Below are 20,827 nucleotides of genomic sequence, written 5' to 3'. Positions count from 1 at the left end.
GTCCAAATGTGTGGTTCGTAAAATAATGATCAACATGCATATCACAAAACGGGATTGATGCTTATGTGAGATGAGCAATTCAACTAATTAGTAATTAGACGATTATATAAGCGACGCCAGAGAATAAAAACATGACCTTGCTGCACGTCTCGATTTGGAGGCGCACATGCCGCACGCTGAAAACATCGTCTCCTTTCTGAATTGGATGAGCAAATGCACGTTCCTTGTTGATAGATTTTTAATCGTTGCGTGGAATTGGACAAGTGTCTTATCGTTTACTCAATGCATACGAATTGAAGTTCATCTCAACGCATGATTGTTCGCTCCGATGACTATTTCCGAACGTTGAAGCAGCCCAAAACGCCAATATAGTCCGCATTTAGTTATCGCGACGAGAGCTAGTCAATGCGATGTCAAAACCCCCTGCTCCTGGTGTTGAATATAAAAGGCAATTAGTGAATGCATGCAGGGTTTTCATTTTGTAAACATCAATTTTGTGTATATTCATTCTTGTCTATGCTTGATACATTCGCACTATTGAATTGTCGCACGATATCACTTGAAGTGAGCTTGTAGTTTAATTCGTTACTGACTTATTGTACAGTGCACGGCGTTGAATTAAGTTCTCCAATATTGATGCAACTCCAGATTCTTATTGGCAATAACTCTGAGTTTATTCGATTAGTTTGAAAGGGAACCGTCTACATTCCACTAAACTTGATGACGACGGACGGACTGATAACGAGCGCACGAATATCGCATGTCAAACCATTATGGGTATATTTGGTAGAAAGGGTAATTCTGCTAAGGTCGCGACAGGCGCTCGTTTCTGCAGTCACTCCAAGTCTACTCTATCCAGTGCCGAAGTGCTATTTTATCAGTATATGCATTATTGTTTTGGCGCATTTGTCCCTTCACGCAGGGTAGGCTCCTCTGTGTCGCTCGTTTTTTTATCAATTGTGTCAGAATAGCCCAGAGAATGACCCGATAAAGGGCATATACAACAAATCGAACGAAACGAACAAAGAAATGTGCCTAAGGAAAGACACCCACAAGATCAAGGTCAAGATCAAAGTTTGATTGGGTGCTGCGGATGCCAGACAGGGAGACCGTAATTGCTGGTCGTTTCGACATATTTTTAATGTTGATGACATCGTTTTTGTCTTTCTATCGCGTTTTATAGTGTGTGCCTTGAGCAGACAGACAAATGCGATATTCGTTCAATGACATCGATGATGACCGCATTCAAGTGGCGTAGTCGTAAAGCAAATGAAAAGATATACCTCGGAATCAAAAACGCACAAGTAGGCCTATGACACACGCGCGTCCACGTTGTTCAATTATCGTATGATCGACCGAAAAGGTCATCGCTTCATCAAATATGCCGGACCTGACGTCTGGAACAGTATCCCGCCGGTCATCCGACTGTCGACGAGCACGTGTGCATTGTGCTCATTCAAGTCGAGATACAAGCAATTTCTCCTGAATGAATACTAGTCCTCCCTCAAAATTACCGGACCACGACCTGACCTATCGATCTCATCTTCCGTGACATGTCACCGCATTCTGTCGCTTGCTTTTATATAGCCTACTATCTATATTTTACTTTTCATTCAATATGCATTCCCCGTCTTGAAATCGCCTAGGCTAGTGGTTCTCAACCTTTTTGTCTTTGCGGACCCCTTTTGGACCGTCACGGAAGCCCACGGACCCCAAAGTTTTAGTTTAAATTTAGCATGCCTCTTCTTTACTTCGCCAAGGCCCTAGGCTAAGATGGGTGTCTGATCTTAAAGGCTACTCCAAGTTGTTTCGATACCTTCCTATCTTTTCATTGTATCACAGTCTTGTGATGTTTTGAAACAATTAAAATATTAGTACACCTGATTGACTGATTGGCCCTATTATCGTACAACCGTCATCTGTCTTATTGTGCGAAAATCAATTGTATAGGCTAGTATGCTAAACAGTAACGGAATGCTCATCCTTAAAACTAACATCATATCCTACTATTTATGTATAAATTGGGAAGACTTTTATTATTTCAAAGCGAATATAGTAGCTAAGGTTTTTTGAAATACGCGGTGTGTCTTGAAGATCCGCGCCGCCGATTTGTTATGAACGATTGCCGAAAAACCATTTTCACAAAAATTGGTGGTGACGAATGTAAAAATAACGCGCAACGCTTCCGACGACACCTTTGGGTATGATCGCCAGTTACATGACATGGAAATTTGAGATACCGATTTTTTACTGAAAATAAGCGTCCAGCAGTCCTTAAATTTCTATCCAGCAGCTATATTCTAAAATAGCGGTTATGCATATCACAAGATAAAATGGATTTCTGCAAACGATTTTTCCCAAAACTCCAACAAAATTCTCTAAACAGCAATCTGTTTATATGTATCTGTAGGCTATTGCTCCTTTTAAATAATGCCAATCATAGTTTCACTGTGAACATCAATCATAAACAAATCTCCATATGTGACTCAGCAAAATATCTCGGTGTCACTATTGATGCTAAAATGTCTTGGAAGCAGCATATTGAATGCACAATATCAAAACTAGCTCGGTGTGTGGGAATAATGACCCGTCTGCAATCTTTGGTTTCCAGATCAATACTACGAACCATATATTTTTCTCTTTTCCACTCTCACCTGCAATATGGAATCGTAGTATGGGGAAGTGCATGCAAAACATTTCTGTGCAGAATTCGAACCCTGCAAAACCGTGCGATACGGCTGATCTCATCTGTACCTTTACGTACCAATTTATCGCCTTACTACCGTAAGCATCGAATTTTGCGAGTTGATAAGCTATATCGCTTCGAAGTATCAAAAGTTGTTCACAAATATTTTTCCAATAGTCTGCCTCCTGTGTTTGATGACTTTTTCATACCTGCTAAAAATGTCCATTCCCACTACACGAGATCCTCGTCAAAGGGAAATATCTACTTACCCCCACCCAATAGCAACCTAACTAAGAGATCTATCGACTACTCGGGACCTATCATTTGGAATGCATTACCACCACATATCCGTGAATTGCCTTATGATAGATTCAAAAAAGCCCTACTTGATCACCTCTTATCGTTACACTAACACTGTTGCCCTACCTCGCCCAGACATTGCTTCATTGATCATTTGCTACCATCGTTTAATTTTTCTTCTATTTTATTTTTTAACTACTGTAACTTTTTTTACAGCCAGACTGTTTAGAGTCAAGTGTACCTGTTTGATGCTGGTGTGATCAGACTAGATGACCCTCACGGTCTTATCGATCATTCCTATCTAATACCGAATACTGTGCATGCATATTTTCTGTACCACCACCACTGCCGAGTGTTACGTATTCTGGTTTGATGAAAAATAAAGACTCTCTCTCTCTCTCTTGGTAATTTGGATATTAAAATGAGTTTGCACAGTATAATATTTCCTCTCAAACGGCCATTTTGTTTGTGTCAGTTATTAAGTTTTTGCAGTTATGAAGCGAAACTGTCTCGTTATTTCTCTAATTTAAAAAAGTACAAATTACGTTATCAACCATTTCCGAATTTGGACGTCTCGCGGACCGCCGGAAAATGCTTCGCGGACCCCCTGTTGAGAACCACCGGCCTAGTCAAGGTGAGTGATCTGATTTCATAACATAACATAACATAGTTGGGTTATATTTTTCATCTGAACAAGTCACACATAATGTACAATGCGATCAGACACAATGCGATATCATGAACAGAGAGGAGGATGTCGAACGACACACATCACTAGCGATCCTTTACTCTAACATCCACCTCGGCCTAGAGTGCCCGATGTCACGGTTTTTTCGATGTTGATCTTTTTTTTGAAGCCGCGGCCCTTTCTACTAGTTCTTTCCATTCCTTGTGAATGCTTTCTTCGTCGGGTCTTTTTCGGGTCTTTTTTGTTGCCGTAGAGCGGCAACGGCAGGGGAAGAGGAGCCCAGATAAACCTCCGACGGAAATCGAACTCGGTCCGTCTGCTTGGTGGGCGCTTATCGTAACTATCTCCCCCGCCTAAGTCGTTTCGACCTCAATCTCTTTTGATTGTATCGCAATTCTGTGGTGTATTGAACTGATAAAAATTGCTAATAAACCGAACCGAGCCGAATGGGACTAGTTGGAGTGCATAATCCAAATGGGTCCGGTTCATAAAAAAATGTGTTCATATGAGCCATAATATGAGACTCGCTACAGCGATGGTGCATTCTGCTATTGTTATTATTATTATTATTGATTCGTAGTACTACGAAAACAAAAGTGAAAGCTGAGCATGTGTACTTTGATTATAAACTATGCGACAGTAAAGTGTGAAGACAAAGCAGAATAACTGTAAGGATTATGAGAGGCTATAGTTTGCCAGTGGTAGCGGGGTGGAGGGAGGGATCCCTGCATTGAAAATAGACCACTGTATGTCGTATGAATGAGAAATTCGTGACTTACTTTGAGAACCTCACTGAATTGATGATTTCTTAATTTGTAATGAATGAATGAATGTTTCATGGGACTGCGTAACGTACCAATGGTAGTCTGTACCGTCTCTATTCCGTACGAACCCATAAAATCGCAGTATACTATGATTAAAAATGCATTTCGTTCGAGTTTCGATGTGTGATGGTGAGTCCTACAAAATTATAATTTGACTCGTGCTATGAAACGTTTCGAGAATCAATGCTCTTATACGCTCTATTACTGTTGCGTATCTGGACTAATTCGACAGATTTTGCACAGTGAAGCGCGCTCAGTCACTCAGTTTCTAGTATTGGCACTCTGTTCAAGGTTCAGTCCGACCAGATAACCTTCCTGGAAATGTAAAGGCTTCCATGTTGGCTGATTCTCTGATCACTCTCAGAGATTGTAGTGTATCGTTTAGTGAAGGAGAGGTACAAAAGTAAGCTGTGGTTACTAAATAGTAAGTTGCATATTCTTTTCTGCAGGTCATAGGCCCACGTATTGTAATGATTTTGTATACACATCTTCGTGAGTATTTAGCAGTGAGTCGGAGATGGAAGATTTCTCTTTGCGGCAAGCACAGAATCTCTAGGACAACACGCGCTACAACTAGGTAGAATATTTGAAAATATATTCAGTTGCCGTGATACTGGGGCTAATACAGGGTTTCTTGCTGTTATAATTTTGCATATGTCAAAGTGACACATACATCAGAAAACTATACCTTCGCCATTTCAAAATCAAAGTGAATAGTTTTGCCTAAACAAACACTGCTCGTGTAGAAGTGAAAGTACCATAAAACATAACCACTGAAGTTGAAGAGTTATTTTGTATAACCTACCCGACTGCTCAGAAAAAGTAAAAGTACTTTGTTTCAAAGTAAAAACTGTGAATCGTTGAGTAGTTTTGGTCTATGACCTGTTCGCGTTGTAGTGGAGGTATTCTAATTGGGGTTGTAACCAAGTCGAAAGGTTCCGAGTAACAATCAGTATCACTTTTACAGTTTTGACTCTAGTCAAGTCGAGTCATTTTCAATTCACCACCGAGTCAGGTCTGAGTCCAAGTCAGGTCGTGGAGGATCAAGTCTGAGTCATAGTGTTTTGACTCGAGTCCAAGCTATTATGTTTAGTGTTCACTTTTCAATTCTGCCCACTTTTTAACTCTGTTCCAGGGATACAGAATGCCTCGTATTCGTGATATCGTAATTTTCCTCAGCCTTAAAAGTTTCCGATCCTATTTTCCAAGTATCAGGACTGATAGATGATATACCAATAATGCGGTGACTTTACTATTCATCGAAATTACAATGGAATGTCTGTCTTGGCCATCCTAGTCTCGAGTCATATGACTTGGTTCGAGCCATGCACAATGACTCGGGTATACGTCGAGTCCATACAAAAATTACCGTACTCGCGCCAAGTCACCAAAAATTCGCGCCTCGAGTTGGAGTCTAGTTGAGTCATGACTCGACGCATTACACCATGATTCTAGCAACGCAATCACACGAGTAAGCCTTGCAAGCGGTCAAGTACTTTAACCTAAAAACTGTGTAGAACCGTGTAGAATTGGAGGTGTTCTGAGCTACGTTGCTGCTTGTGAAAATTGTGGGATCAGGCAGAGCCTAATCGATTACTGCAAAAAGTAGAAGTAGTAGTTTGGTTCAAAATCAAAACTGTAACAAGCGGTTTTGCCTAAAGTATGTTTATGACGGAGCGGAAGTATTCTAAAAACATGAACTACAATATTTCCAGCTTTTCCAAATTAGACTAGACTCGCAATTACGGCTCAGCCTTTTTTTTCCAAATTTGAATAGGATTACAATCATAGCTGCAGTTTTTTTAAATCAGATTTGCATCAGAATTGTAGTTGCGCATTTTCTTCAAAATTACAATAGGAATAAGTTACTGGATTTGTGAAAACTTTGAAATTGAATCAAGTTCGCCTAGTGTCAAATCAGAATGGCGAATATATGTATAGCATGCTTGGCTCGCTCGTACTAAACAGTTCTGTAGCATTTTCAGGAAAACCGGAAATAATATAAGTATTAAAATGAGAGCTAGGAAATGTTTCACAAATTAGATTAGAATTACATTACCGGCATTTCGCTCCAATTGGAATAATTAGACAACTAGAATAGCCTAGAGCAGCGGCTCCCAACCTTTTTCGACTCATCGCCCCCTCATCAATCTCGACACAATTTTTAGCCGCCCCCATATTTACGGATGCGAAATAGAGGATATATCAACAGGAAATTTATTAACCTGACTCTGATCGCTGGTGAATTGTCCTAAAAAATACGGTCGTGCTCGGGAAACAGGTTTCCGCGTCTTGTCTACATTCCGTTGAATTGGCCTTTTTTTAGTCAACTTTCGCGTCATATGCAGAATAAGTCGTCTTCACGTGCATTATTTGGCCGTGGTCATTAAATATATCTCCCTGGACGTTCTGAGACAGTGTTCCTTAACCTTGTCTCCAGCGCCTTCCAAGGGGCGATTTGGAGTTTGAAGGGGGCGGAAACGCTCAGGGGACGTTATTGGGGGCGCTGAAGAAAAATGGCGTTGCAGTAGCGGGTGCAGTGGGGACATAGGATTATGTAGTAGAATAATAGTTCTCTATATCCCTGAGTCCTCATTGCCAATTACCGTTCGACAAAATCTGTCAAATCTCGAAATTTTTCGTCACGCTACGGACAATGTTTGCAACTTGTCACCATGCATGCAGTTGTTTATTATAATTAATGTAGAATGGATTGCGCGTACTTTCAGATCGCCAATTCCTCTTTAAAACACAACCATCACGCTACCTCGGGTTATTTTCCACGGAATGTTTCGAACTAAGTATTTTATCCCGCGGCGAACAGCGCGTCGAATCGAAGAAAGAGACACCACCACTTTTAAGAGTGGGAGTTAAAGATGCTCTGAAGCTGTTTGGTCAAAATTATTAACTAAATATATTTGTATAAGACAGCTAGATCTTCAGAATATTTCTTCATAATAAAAGATAATACTGTTTGGCGTTGTGACTCGCAACCTAACGTGAACGTTATATAATACGGGCTGCTTTGTTTGGAATACCTTCATGTTAGAGTTATTCGACCAAATGGTAGGAGCCCGTACCCGATGGTTGTTATAACAACTTTGATTTGATGCCGAGTACAGCGCATATAATAATCATAGTGCTATTAGTCGAGTGCCGGTCTCGGGCACGATTCAAGCTATTTCAGATCGTGAAGTCTCAACCTGAAAAGACCGACCGGACTTCGAACTCTTTCCCCTTGTTTTGATACCGTCTTTAATATATGGGGGGCACTAGCAGGGTTGTAATGACTCGAGTCAATCTGTGTATTGACTCGACTTGGACACGAGTCATTGCACATGACTCGAACCAAGTCATATGACTCGAGACTAAGACGGCAAAGACCGACTTTTAATTATAATTTCGATGAGTAGATAAGTAACCACCCTATTGGGATGTCGTCTATTGGTACTGGTCCTTGAATATGACACAAGAAATTCTGGTAAAAGTGAGGAAAATTAGTATATTATAAATGCGAACCATACGATATCACCAAACAGAGCTATAAAAAGTGGGCTTAACAAGACTTTAACTGGAAACTGAGCAGTCGACACAATGACTTGGACTCGGACTTGAGTCATAATACTCGGGACTCGACCCTCTGCTTGCTGACTTGGACTCGGACTTGACTCGGCGGCGAATTGAAAATGACTCGACTCGAGTCAAAACTATAAAAGTGAGATTGACTTGTGGCTCGGAGCCTTGTGACTTGGGTACAACCCTGGGCGCTAGACCCAGGCAAGTTTCGAAAGGGGACGACGCAAGAAAAAAGGTTAGGAACCGCTCTTCCAAGACTTCTATCCTAGTCACATTTTCAGTTGCACGACACAGAATGGAATCGATAGAGATGTCTCGTCAACACCGAACGAATCCATGGCGCCCCCCGAAGACACCCCGGCAACGCAGCCACCTGAATTGGACGAGGAGTTCGTCCAGATTTTGCTGAGCGGCACAGCTAGAGCACGGTCCGCATCGGAATCTCCTGAACGATCGCTGCCTTCCAGCACGCAATCGTGCAGGACGAAATACAAACCAAGAACAAGGCTGTCCCGATGCAGTAAATGCGGGAAGGCCAGGACGGCCGATAGCCATAAGCAGTTTTATGGCAATTGGTTCTGTGTGGCGACTTCCACTGTCAATTACGAAGTCTGGCTAAGAGCCCTGAAAGAAAAGAGGTATGTATGTTAATGCTCTACAAAAATGACTTTTTTCTCAAATCGTACTGGCTACTTGATAAAATCGTTAGGTTACGTAATTTAAGCCTACACACCGCATTCATGGGTCGCATTCATATTATCGTAATTTACTCAGTCCTAACAGTTTCTGGCCCTGTTTTCCAAATATCAGGAATGAAAGACGGAATCCCAATAACGTGTTGACTTTACTATTCTTAGAAAGTTACAATGAAATGTCGGCCTTGGTCGTCCTAGTCTCGAGTCATACGACTTGGTTCAAGTCACGCGCAATGGCTCGAGTCGAGTTATTTACCGGATTTGAAAAAATGACTCGAGTCATCACAAGTTACAACCATCACGACACATGAAAGAATGTACCAAAGCGGCAGGCTCAAAATTAAAAGTATTATTCTGTTATCTTTGAATAGTATATATTCATATTGAAATGAACCCGAATATTTTCGGCTGACACTCGTCAGGGGTATTCTTCAGCAACTAGCAGACAATCGCTCACCAAATTTGGTTCAATTCCAACCAGCAGCCGCATTCCTACAGGAGAAGAAAGAATCTGTTTATTATATAAAATTTGATAACAAAAAGTTTGAAAGTTTTCTGTTCGTCCCATGAAAGTGTCAGGTTGTCTATAGAAACGATGCTCACCAAATTTGGTTCAATTCCAAACAGTGGACGCGGAGATATTGCCGTCGAAAAATTTGGACTTCAATGAAGTAGTATTTACGGTGGGCACCACTGTAATAAATATTTAAAGTATTGGTCACCGTAAATACTGTTTTATTCATAATCCAAATTTTTCGACGGCAATAACTCCGCGTCCACTGTTTGAAATTGAATCAAATTTGGTGAACATCGTTTGTACATCATTTGAACATCATTTGATGCGTTGCGTTGGCCAGTACCAATTTGAGAAAGAAAGTTGTTTTTGAAGACCCCTAATGTAGATACCGGTATGTTAGATGCGTAAAGATAACAGAGCTTCTTGGAGGCACAGAATTTCAGTATGCAATTGAATAGCATATCAGCAATGTTCTTTCTGATTGTCTGCTAGTTGCTGACGAATACCCCTGACGAGTGTCAGCCGAAAATATTCGGGTTCATTTCAACATGAATATACTATTCGAAGATAACAGAATAATACTTGTAATTTTGAGCATGCCGCTTTGGTACGTTCTTTCACGTCTCGTCATGGTTGTGTATTGACTCGAGACTAGGACGGCCAAGACCGATATCTCATTGTAACTTTGAAGAATAGTAAAGCAACCACGTTATTGGGATTTCGTCTGTCAGATCTGATACTTGAAAATATGGTTGGCGGTACTATCACTTTCACCACTACATTCATTGCAGTAAAGTATTTATTAACTCAAAGACTTTTCGTGTGCCCCTTATCGAGAGTAATACTTTGCCAATTTGGTTTTTCGTTTGAATATCGTTCTGTATGCTTGTTATTGTGCCGTTAACTCTCGATAAGGGGCACACGAAGAGTCTTTGACTTGATAAATTCTTTACTGCAATGAACGTAATTGTGAAAGCAATACTCATTCCTGATACTAGGAAAATAGGGCCAGAAATGAGGAATGAGGATAATTACGATATTATGAATGCGAGCCGTTCTATGTCACTCGAGAAGATTTGTAACAAGTGGGATTAACCTGATTGAACTCAAAACTGGACAGTGAACAAAATGACTTGGACTCGGACTTGGCTCGGTGGTGAATTGAAAATCACTCGACTTGACTCGCGTAAAACCTATAAAAATGAGATTTACTTTTGACTCTGAACCGTGTGACTTGATTACAACCCACGTCCCGTTATTCGCGAGTCAATAATTGTTTGCAATTGTGGCAATGCACTACAGCTCCAGTATCTCACGGTGATGGTTACTAGTGAATTGGTCGCTAGAAGACAGGCTTGGGATGACTCGAGTCCCTTCGCGAAAAGAGGTTGACTTGACTCGGCGTATCGAAAATGCGGATTGACTCGGGACTCGGAGCAAAATACACGAATCAATTTCAAGTCATCCGGAAAATGGTGTCGATAAAAATCAGCCGAGTCCGACACCAAGTCACTTTCGCGTTCAATCTTGCTAAGCTCAGGATTTTATGACTATGTCTGGGTGATGTTGAACGCCTCGCATTCATGATATTCCGTAGTCGGTTTCCTCACTTTACGCAGTTTCTGACCCGAATTATACAAATGCAGGTAGCCTACCGATAGACGAAATAGCAATAGTGTGGTAGCTTACTGTTATTCGATGTCACAGTATCGAGTCATGTGACTTGAATACAAGTCGAGTCAATACCAGTGTTGGGATCAAATCACTACCTTCGAGTCACGAGTCATTTCGAGTCATTGCACATTTTGACTCGAGTCAAGTCAATCGATTTACGAAGGTGACTCGAGTCAAGTCGAGTCAAGTCAAGTCACGAGTCAAGTCAAAATTCAAGTCCACTTGCCTTCTCGCAGCATGAGGCATGATTACGTCATTGCATTTTGCTAGATGTCTGAAATACAGATTGAGTGGTCATTGATTCTGAACCGATGAACGAATATAGAGTTAAATATACACGCAAGGAGGCGCGGTATCGCCCACGTATACGAATAAATGCTCTACTACGTTAGTAATTGCATAGCCTGAGTTCATGGTTACCAGCCAAAATAGAGAATAGGGAAACAAACTCATAAGATGCAATAGGCTACATTATAATCATTCACAAATTGATATGATACAATTCCAGCCTGCGCCAATGGTTGAGGACTATACAAACTATATTCGAATTCAATTTCAGTAAAAAAGAGGTTTGAACTTTGGTTAAGGTAAGAACAGAGAGCAGAAATAGACATTTTGCTATAAAATTACGATACTGTACTAATTTACGACAACGTAAGCTGTAAGCTTCGATCACTTCGTTTGCAGTCGATTTATTTGCTAAAGATAACAATGGAGGTTCAGTAAAATGCACGATCATTGCCTGATTGGTCGCTCTCACGGGTTACACCAGCGTTTGGCGAACAATCCGGCCATATGCAGGATACAGCGATTCTTATCGACACCGATTACTTGGTGACTTGAATTTGACTCGTGAATTTTGCTCCAAGTCACGAGTCAATCCACATTTCTGATACGTCGAGTCAGGTCAAGTCAAGTCATTTTGACAAAGTGACTCGATTCAAGTCATGACTTGAGTCATCCCAACACTCGCCAATACACAAATTAGCCCACTTCGAGTCATTTTCCATATTTAATAAAAAGACTCCAGTCAAGTCCAGTCCACTGAAAAATCACGACTCGAGTCGTTATTAACACTTAATGTTTACCAACATGCAGCAGGGCCCGCTTCTAGGCTTTTTTAAGGGACCGCTTGCGCCAGGGGTCGCCAACTCAAAACGGGTCGCGGGCCACTTTTCAAACTTCGTAGCGGCCGCGGGCCGCATGAATTGAATGTAGATATAAAGTAGGCAACCACGTTTTAAAACTTTTCGTCAGTACAACGCTGTGCTACCTAACACAGGCGATGGGTATGGTATACTGTCCTCAAAAGAAGTACCGTAATATTTTATTATTAAAGGGATAAAACAAAGGATTACTGTCATCAATTTCAATTTATTTTGAGCTCTGAGCTGCACACGATACCGGGAAACGCTTTCGGGGGCTAGCGAGACACGGTACTAGCAGAAAGACCATCTCCACGTAAAGCTTGATCCTGTGGGGAAAGGAAAGGACGTAGTTTATTTTTTGTCCTTGATGTTTTTGCGGCATATACACCGCCATAATGGTGGCCATAGTGGTTCTCAAACCTTTTTAGACACGCCCCCTTTATGATACTGAAAAATTTCGCACCCCCCTTATCGTCATATCGCAAAATGCATCCGTATCGCCAGCAATCCCAACGGATAGTTTGATGGCATGGTAATGGATGTTTGATGAGAGAATTCTATAGTACGAATTCCTGATCATACACAGGGCAATGTCAATAACTATGAATTCGAAGTAAATCGCGAGAAGAAATTTTAAGTTGACCGCAGCTCCGCGCTTCCTTCTGATGCTTTTACGCCCCCCAGTTTCAGAACCACTGCACTAAGCTGTTTTCAAAGCGTCTCGGTCTTGGCAGTGTTCGGGCCATCGCGCGTCAATCGCAGCATTTCAAAATGTTTTCTTAGCTGTCTTCCGACATCTCAAATCGCGTCGCGGGTCGCAAAATATGACCTCTGGTGGTCACCCCTGGCTTACGCTGATCATGTGACGAGGAGGAGCTTTTTTGACCTTTTTCTGTTGTCAGGCATACGGAACGGAGGTGTCGAAGCGAAGCAGACGTCCCGAAACAGGTTCCGATTCCACATTCATCGACAGCCGTGGAAACATCGCGGTCTTGCGAACAGAAGCCCGCAACGCTGGCGACTCCCGGAATCGAACGGCGGTTTGTGTTCATTTTGCCGCGCGGCACGCCGCCCACCGCCAAACCAATAATATTGCCGCGGCGGAGAAAACGAGCTGCCCAAGAAGCGGCCGGTCTCGCGCATCGCAAGAAATACAGACCCAGAACTGGACTTTCGATATGCAACCAGTGCGACAAGCCCAGGACTGCCGACGCGCATAAGCAGTATTATGGTAACGTGTACTGTGCGGCCGCGTCGGCCGTCAGCCACGAAGTCTGGCTGCAAGCGCTGAAAGAGAAAGGGTACGGCAGGCGCGCGAAGAAATGCGAGTCGGTTGCTGTTCAAAACTTATGAAACGTCCTCCCACGTCGGTACACGGTACTGATGAGTACACATTAGGGCTCTTCAAAAATGACTTTTTTTCCTCAAATCGTACTGGCTACTTAATAAAATTGTTCGGTTACCTAATTTAAACCTACACGCCAAATTTGGTTCAATTCCAACCAGTAGCCAGCCACATTACTACAGGTTGTGTTAGGTCGAAAAATTTGGATTTGAATAAAATAGTATTTACGGTGGGCACCACTATAATAAATAATTAAAGAATTGGGCACCGTGAATACTATTTTATTCATAATCCAAATTTTCCGACAGCAATAAATCCACTTCCACTAGTTGGAATTGAGCCAAATTTGGTGAGCATCGTTTCTATATACAACCTAACACTTTCATGGGGTGAACAGAAAATTTTCAGAATTTTTGGTATTTATTTTTGTATAATAAATAGAAACTTTCTTCTCCTGTAGCAATGCGACTACTGGTTGGGATTGAACAAAATTTGGTGAACATCGTTTCTATATACAACCTAACACTTTCATGGGGTGAACAGAAAATTTTCAAATTTTCTGGTATTTACTTTTATATAATAAATATAAACTTTCTTCTCCTGTAGCAATGCGACTACTGGTTGGAATTGAACCAAATTTGATGTGTAGGCTAAAATTTTATCAAGTAGCCAGTGCGATTTGAGAAAAAAAGTCATTTTTGAAGAGCCCTAGTACTAGTATACACTATACATACACTGTGCCTTGTTGCTCATCTGTGTTTTAACGTGATGATGACTGATTGTATATTTTCTTCCAACCTCAATACGCAATGCTCCAAATGTTTGCAATACCCTTCCACGGTGGTGTCTGATAAGTAGGGCTATTTTTTTACCTAAATCAAAATTTTCACATTTTTTCACCTTGAAAAACTTGATTTTGACAAAATTTTGCCTTCATGTATGTAAATTAGGTGTTTTCTCAGATAATGTTAGAACTGTGCTACTTATCTTACGTTTCTGGTTGTAACTGTCTGTCCTTACAAAGTAGTTTGTCTTGAAAACTAAAAAAAAACACTGCATTTTAACGAAATCTCGACCTATGAACAATTCCAGTAGTTACATCTCGTATTATGGTAGAAATAATTGAAGTTTGTTGTAGTACAATGAAAGATACTTCCCTTCATACTCGGGTAGGAAGTGACTGTCCAGTGTCCATACTAAGAAGCTTGCCAAGAATGAACGAGAACGTTCAACAGCAGCAGTCGTTGGCTGGCAACACTCAAGTTGTGCGTACACTGCTGGTGACAAACCGCGTTGCTTCATTCTGACAATGGTGTCTACATTACAATTTTCATCATGCGCTTCTTGATATGACAACCAATGCCCACGCAGTCTTGCTTCAGTTGGGATATTGCGGTACCTTGGGAATAGGGTTGGATTATCCGGATAACGGTTAACCGGTTAACCGGTTAACCGCAGGTATTTTCACTATCTGATATCCGGATATTTTTCTGCCGGTTAACCGGATAAAAAAGAATCGTTGCTGATGCATTTTACACGTTTTAGTAAGCTTCAATAAGTCGTATTCAGTGTTGGCGCGGCCGATTAACGAGAAGCGTGTTGCCAATTAGCGAGATGCGTCTGTACACATCGCAAAATGTAATGTGACGCGATCTCCTGCTGAGAAGATCGTTAAATTAGGTCATTGATTGCCGCGCGCTCGGCTATCGTCTCTGGCCTGATTTATCGCGTCTTCAACAAGCCGATAGTTCCACTGGATTGAAGAATCGCATCTGCAATAGGCCATGTGCAGTGTACACACTATTCCATCGCTGGCCTGCACAATCGCATCTTCATTGGCTTGGTGCTCACGATATTATCGTTGACCTACACAATCGCATCTGCAATAGGCCTACGAACGATATAATCGCTGGCCTAACCATCTCGGACCCAGCGGCCAGCATGCATTGGCTCCTATCTCTCGATGGCTTGTTGACGATATGCCGTTAAGTGTATTCTAATTAGTGATTCTGAGAGAGACACCGCGAAACTGAATGACATCGAATGTTCGCAAAAATGTGCGTGCGTGCAAGCGTAATTGATTTCCGCTGATGATTAATTCGAAAAAAAAATCGAAACCCCCTGATTTTATTTCAATCCCCCTACATTTTCGGCTGGCTGCGTGCCTGATCACGTGAATTAGAGCGAGGTATCATGAAGGCATCAATTCCAGTATCAGCTAGTCGTCCTTCTAGTACTCCAAACCTAAACATAAGGATGGTCAAAAGGATGCCAACCTTTTGACTCTCTACGAAGCGCTGCTTTCTATTCAGCCCACTTCTGTGGAAGCTGAAAAAGCATTCAATGAACGTGGACTCTTTGTTACAAAATTCCGGTCCCGGCTACAGGATCCCACAATTGATGCATCTGTGCTTTAAAAAGAGGGCATTGCAGAAGCAGTGAACATTAAATTTGCGTGGTTTTTCTTGTATTCGCTCATACTGCGCGCGTAGGTAGGTAGGCTACTCTACAATAACACTGTGTAATGATTTTGCGATCCGTTTTACATGCATACCTAATGAAATCGATTGTCCCACTCAGCAGTTATTATCCGGTTAACCGGTTAGATAAATTCCAAAATATCCGGATATATCCGTTATCCGGATAGTGAAAATTATTGATATCCGAACTAACCCTACTTGGGAATACATCCATGTCAACCTATTTGTTTCATCTGACCGTTTATGAGTCACAATTGGCCGTCTTCAATGGTAGGCCTATAAAGTAGGCTACAAGCTGAAAAAGGTCGAATGATAAGTTCACTGACAGCGCAAATATCTACGATACAAACGAAATGCAGGTTGCAAATAAATTAGATTTTATTAACAATTTTAATTAGATTTTATTAACAATTTTGACAATATTTTGTCATGTCAAAAAATACTGATACAATTACACACTTTACATTGTTGTAAGGTTTTTCTGTAGGCTACATAATTTGCTGGCTTCATTTCATTTTTTACTGTGTTGTGCGTTTGATGATAACTGTTTGGTTTGGCATATCGTCCTCCATATTATTACTTTATTGATGGTAATCTTCTACATCTGAGGCTGTCAGGTTATTTTAATGCATTTCCTTATTCTAAACTGCATTGCTCTTTAAGTTCTGCATCCGTTGCGGTTCCCCTTGCCAGTACTGCGTGGAAATTGCATTATTCGTTTCAGCACTGTGCTGCTTCTGTGGGAAAAGGTCGATCTTATTTTACTAATAAATAACGCATTTCAATGGGTCGATAGATGAAAGACTGCTGGATGTAGGGCTGGTGTATGGCAGCTGTGGTTAAAAGTTATCCTTGTTACTTAGTAGAAGTAGATGGAACGATGTTGATTTCGCGTCAAGTGCTAGTGTTGAGTAGTGATTTCAAAGTAAGTAGCCTATCATAGTCTTAGTTTTGCTTAAAAACTAAAGCAGAACTAGGCTGATTCGAACAGTTGAGGAAGTAATGCGGGGATGTACAACAGGGGCTAACAACCTCTTCGGCCAAGGGCTACATGCGATTCGCGAACCACTGCGCGGGCCACTTGCATGATGATGACTTTTTTAGTCGTCCGATACGAGCTAACCGGATTAGGTATCGATGAAAACAGACGTATAGTACCAGGCATCAAAATCGTTAAAGGTAATGTCACGAAAAGTCAGTGTGCATAGTGCACCCATGAACTAACCGCGCCAAGCGCGAAATATTTTCATCAAGGTAATGAATGAGTTCGGCCAATACTAATGTCATTTTGAATATATTGCGGGTCGTCTCTGTTATGCCGCTGGAATCTTTGGCAATTACAGGATTATTCGGCGCTCGGACATCCAACTATCGAAGATTTCTGCGAAGATATGCGTCTATCATTTTGTGCAAAGGCGTAATCGCCAACCACCTTTCTGCGCCGTTAGTTTGGGCCCGATAGTGATACCAATGCCATCGGGAAGCTATGCAACGACAACCAATTCGGCGCATAGATGCTGGCTAGATCTATATTGGAATTACTGCGTCTTTTGAAATATCGCGTCAATGCACGCAGTTAATGGTGAAGTGTTCCGCTCTGCGAAGCCAAAGTACATTCGCGATGCATTCGCAATTCGTACGTGTAGCCTACCTCTTCCTACTGTCCGTACCAGTGGTTTCCAATTCAAAAGTGGGTCATGAAATGGGCGATTGGGAGCGTTGGATATAAAATCGGGCGGTTGGGGGGCGCTGAGAGCAAATGGTGGTGGTGTAGGTTTAGAAGGCAACTGCTGCGTAGCGTACGATTGATAAATCAAGCAGCTAAATTCGCAATAAAAATAAAAATGCAGAATTGACTTGGTCAGGGCAATTTACGGTTGTCCATTAGGCTACTATTTATTCATCTTTTCCGGAAAAGTCCATTGCTACGTGACAATGTTGATCCTGCCGATCAATGGACTAATTTAGCAGTCGTTAGTAACCTTGGTAAGCGCGGTCCATTGTGTGCTGTGAGAACTACGAAGTATTTGAGCAGTTATTGCTCACTGCAAGGTGTGTTGGCTTTTCACGAGAAACTGTCTTGCGGAGATTTGAATTTATGATCAGTTGCGTTAGATACATGACGTGCTATGCAGTCGGAATCATAATCACAATACCTTCAGATACGCTTCAGCATATGGCTTACTGTGTTACTGTGTGAAACTTTACATTCTCTCGGCGACATCAATAAAACTTATTGACAATTTATAATTCGGTTGCTTTATTCAGCGGCTCATACTTTGAAAAATTGTGCCAATAATTAGGATGTTCGGTTAAAAGTGGTGTTTCAAATTGCAGCAATGGATCAATTATCAGAGTTGTAACCGAGTCACAAAGCTCCGAGTCACAAGTCAATCCCACTTTTATAGTTTCGACTCGAGTCAAGTCGAGTCATTTTTAATTCACCACCGAGTCAAGTCCGAGTTCAAGTCCTCGAGCAGAGGTTCGAGACCGAGTCATGGTATTATGACTCGAGTCCGAGTCCAAGTCATTGTGTTGACTGCTGAGTTTCCAGTTAAAGTCTTGTAAAACCCACTTTTATAACTCTTTTTGGTGATATCGAATGGTTCGCATTCATAATATACTAATTTCCCTCACTTTTAGCAGTTTCTGGTCGCATTACTAAGTACCAGTACCAATAGACGAAATCCCAATAGGGTGGTTACTTCACTGTTCTTCGAAATTACAATGAAATGTCGGTGTTGGCCGTCTGAGTCCCGAGTCATATGACTTGGTTCGAGTCATGCGCAATGACTCGAGTCCAAGTCGAGTAGATACACAGATTGACTCGAGTCGAGTCGAGTCATTTCCGTATTTTGAGAAAATGACTCGAGTCAAGTCGAGTCATCAGAAAATCGTGAAACGAGTCTGACTCGAGTCGAGTCATGACTCGAGTCATTACAACCCTGTCAATTATTTATCGGTCCTACGTATTGTATTAACCACGACACGGAAGCAGAAATGTTTTTTTAGTAGATTCTTCAACAAAAGGAATGAGTTTGCGACTGAAGTTTGAGAATAATTTTGTACCTAACTGCAAGTGCATATATACAGGACGCATATAGCTAAAACACTCACGAATCGGTGTTTCTAAGAATAAAGTCCCGATAGAAATAAATTTATTGCAGTATTCAATCCAAAATCCCATGCCATCATTTCGGTTTTGACTTTCTGCGATAGCAACCAACACCTTTCAAAATTCGTATTCCCCGAGGTCGGGTATCGCGCTTGCATAAACTTCTGTTTATATTGTATAAATACTCCGATCTTCTTTTGAGGTCATGTTAAATTTGCGATACACATAATATCATTTCTGAGAATATATTATTCCAGCACCTGCGCACAGGATAGTGGCGGATCTTCTCTGTTGATACCGCTAGGTTTGCTGTATTAAATCGAATGTATTACCGATGTGATTATCAGCATAAGCGCTCTGCATTCATGATAATTATCGGTAGGTTATAGAGTTTATGACGGAAACTTGAGGGCTTGAACGCTTCATATTTCTCACGTATTTCAACTGAAATGATAAACCTACATACAGACAACAGTATTTCAAGTCTAGATCTAGCCAGCAGCTATGCGTCGCATTTGAGCTTGTTGCATAGCTTTCCAATAGGATCACTAGCGGAATCCAAGTTGAAACATTCGCATCTACCCTACAGTCCAGGCAAAACTAAGTACTTTAGCGAGTTGCGAGCGTTAAGTAGAAATAGTTTTACGAGTGACATTGTCATAGATATCGGATCAAATAGCTAGTCCCCGTATAGAACGGCAAGTGAATATATTTTCGAAATCTGTACCAATTAACAATGCCACGAGGGATTTTGGAAAGCGCACCTTCTGTTTGTAACGGAGTTGAAATATACGGCGTCACTTCTACTTCTACGTGACAACCAACGATGGCTACTTCGACGCAATCCGAAGCATATTGCGTACCCGATAGCATGAGTAACGAAACATAAATAGAAAAACAACAGTACCGACGTTATGCCACTACTTCGACGCCTACCGCTGGATCGTTTTGCCTGCTAAATATTTTTGCGCATTAAAAAATATTTTTTTATTTGTTTCTGTCCTATATTTAGGCCCAATTTTTATGCTCGTTGCAGGAAAAACAAAAAAGATTGGACGCTTCACGATTTTGCGTGTCATCCTTGCGCAGGGGCCATGCTAATCTTCTCTGTATCGTTCCAATTTTAGTATGTGTACCGCCGAAGCGAGTACGTTTTGAGCATGTTCACGTAATAATTTATATGGACGAAAAATAAAATAATAATATTTACGGTGAGCAGATGACGTCACAATGCCGTAACAAATTCGACGTAGTCAACCTCGAAACCCGTGTGAACAATTAAATTGTTTTTAATATTTCCTTCGGAATGAAAAAAAATAGATTTGGCACCTCTTCGAGCCTATCAGTACCGTTCCTAGCCGATAGCACATGGATATATCATGCAAAATCGTTCAAATAGTATATATATTTGTGCATTCAAGTGAATTCGATTCGTTGCCTTTGTCGCGACTCGCATATATCGCCAGGTAAATGACACCGTTAGTTTTTAAATGGCGGCCGGCACTGCGTTCCTGTCGGAACGGTGTGCTGTGCTACTTACAGCCGACTCAGTCCGAGGATCATTAACTGCAGGTAATACGCTCCTCGCAGAGACGAAATACCTAAATTAACGCTACATAACTCGATTCGTTGCCTTTGTCGCGAGTCGCACATATTGGCAGGTGAATGACGCCGGGAATTGTCACAACGGCTGCCGGCACTGCGTTCTTACCGGTACGCCACGCAGGCCGAGGATCACGCACTTTCATGATTAGCCGCAGGAAATACACTCGTCGTCGA

The 20,827-nt window shown here is 41.5% G+C and overlaps 1 protein-coding gene, 1 long non-coding RNA gene and 1 other non-coding gene across 3 annotated transcripts; 1 reads left to right on the top strand and 2 right to left on the bottom strand.

The window, feature by feature from the left end:
• Positions 1-4,283: 4,283 nt before the first annotated feature.
• LOC145445998 (uncharacterized) lies at positions 4,284-14,856 on the top strand. The gene is made up of 3 exons (XM_080324184.1): positions 4,284-5,075; positions 8,356-8,712; positions 13,011-14,856. Exons 1-3 carry the CDS (start codon positions 4,969-4,971, stop codon positions 13,459-13,461), a joined length of 915 nt encoding a protein of 304 aa, XP_080180310.1. The 5' UTR covers positions 4,284-4,968; the 3' UTR covers positions 13,462-14,856.
• A 643-nt stretch (positions 14,857-15,499) lies between these two features.
• On the bottom strand, positions 15,500-16,145 carry LOC145446102 (uncharacterized). The gene is made up of 2 exons (XR_013917210.1): positions 15,730-16,145; positions 15,500-15,697 (listed from the first exon to the last, which is right to left on the bottom strand). It is a non-coding gene; the product is annotated as an uncharacterized LOC145446102 (long non-coding RNA).
• A 3,947-nt stretch (positions 16,146-20,092) lies between these two features.
• LOC145451706 (U6 spliceosomal RNA) lies at positions 20,093-20,199 on the bottom strand. Its single transcript, XR_013919006.1, has one exon. It is a non-coding gene; the product is annotated as a U6 spliceosomal RNA (small nuclear RNA).
• Between the last annotated feature and the right edge of the window lie 628 nt (positions 20,200-20,827).

Source organism: Botryllus schlosseri, chromosome 1 (genome assembly GCF_051294905.1).
Source record: "Botryllus schlosseri isolate E-star chromosome 1, Bs_hap1, whole genome shotgun sequence".
NCBI classification, from domain to species: domain Eukaryota; kingdom Metazoa; phylum Chordata; class Ascidiacea; order Stolidobranchia; family Styelidae; genus Botryllus; species Botryllus schlosseri.
The sequence above is the reverse complement of the archived record's forward strand: the minus strand, read 5'-3'. Positions and strand labels throughout refer to the sequence as shown.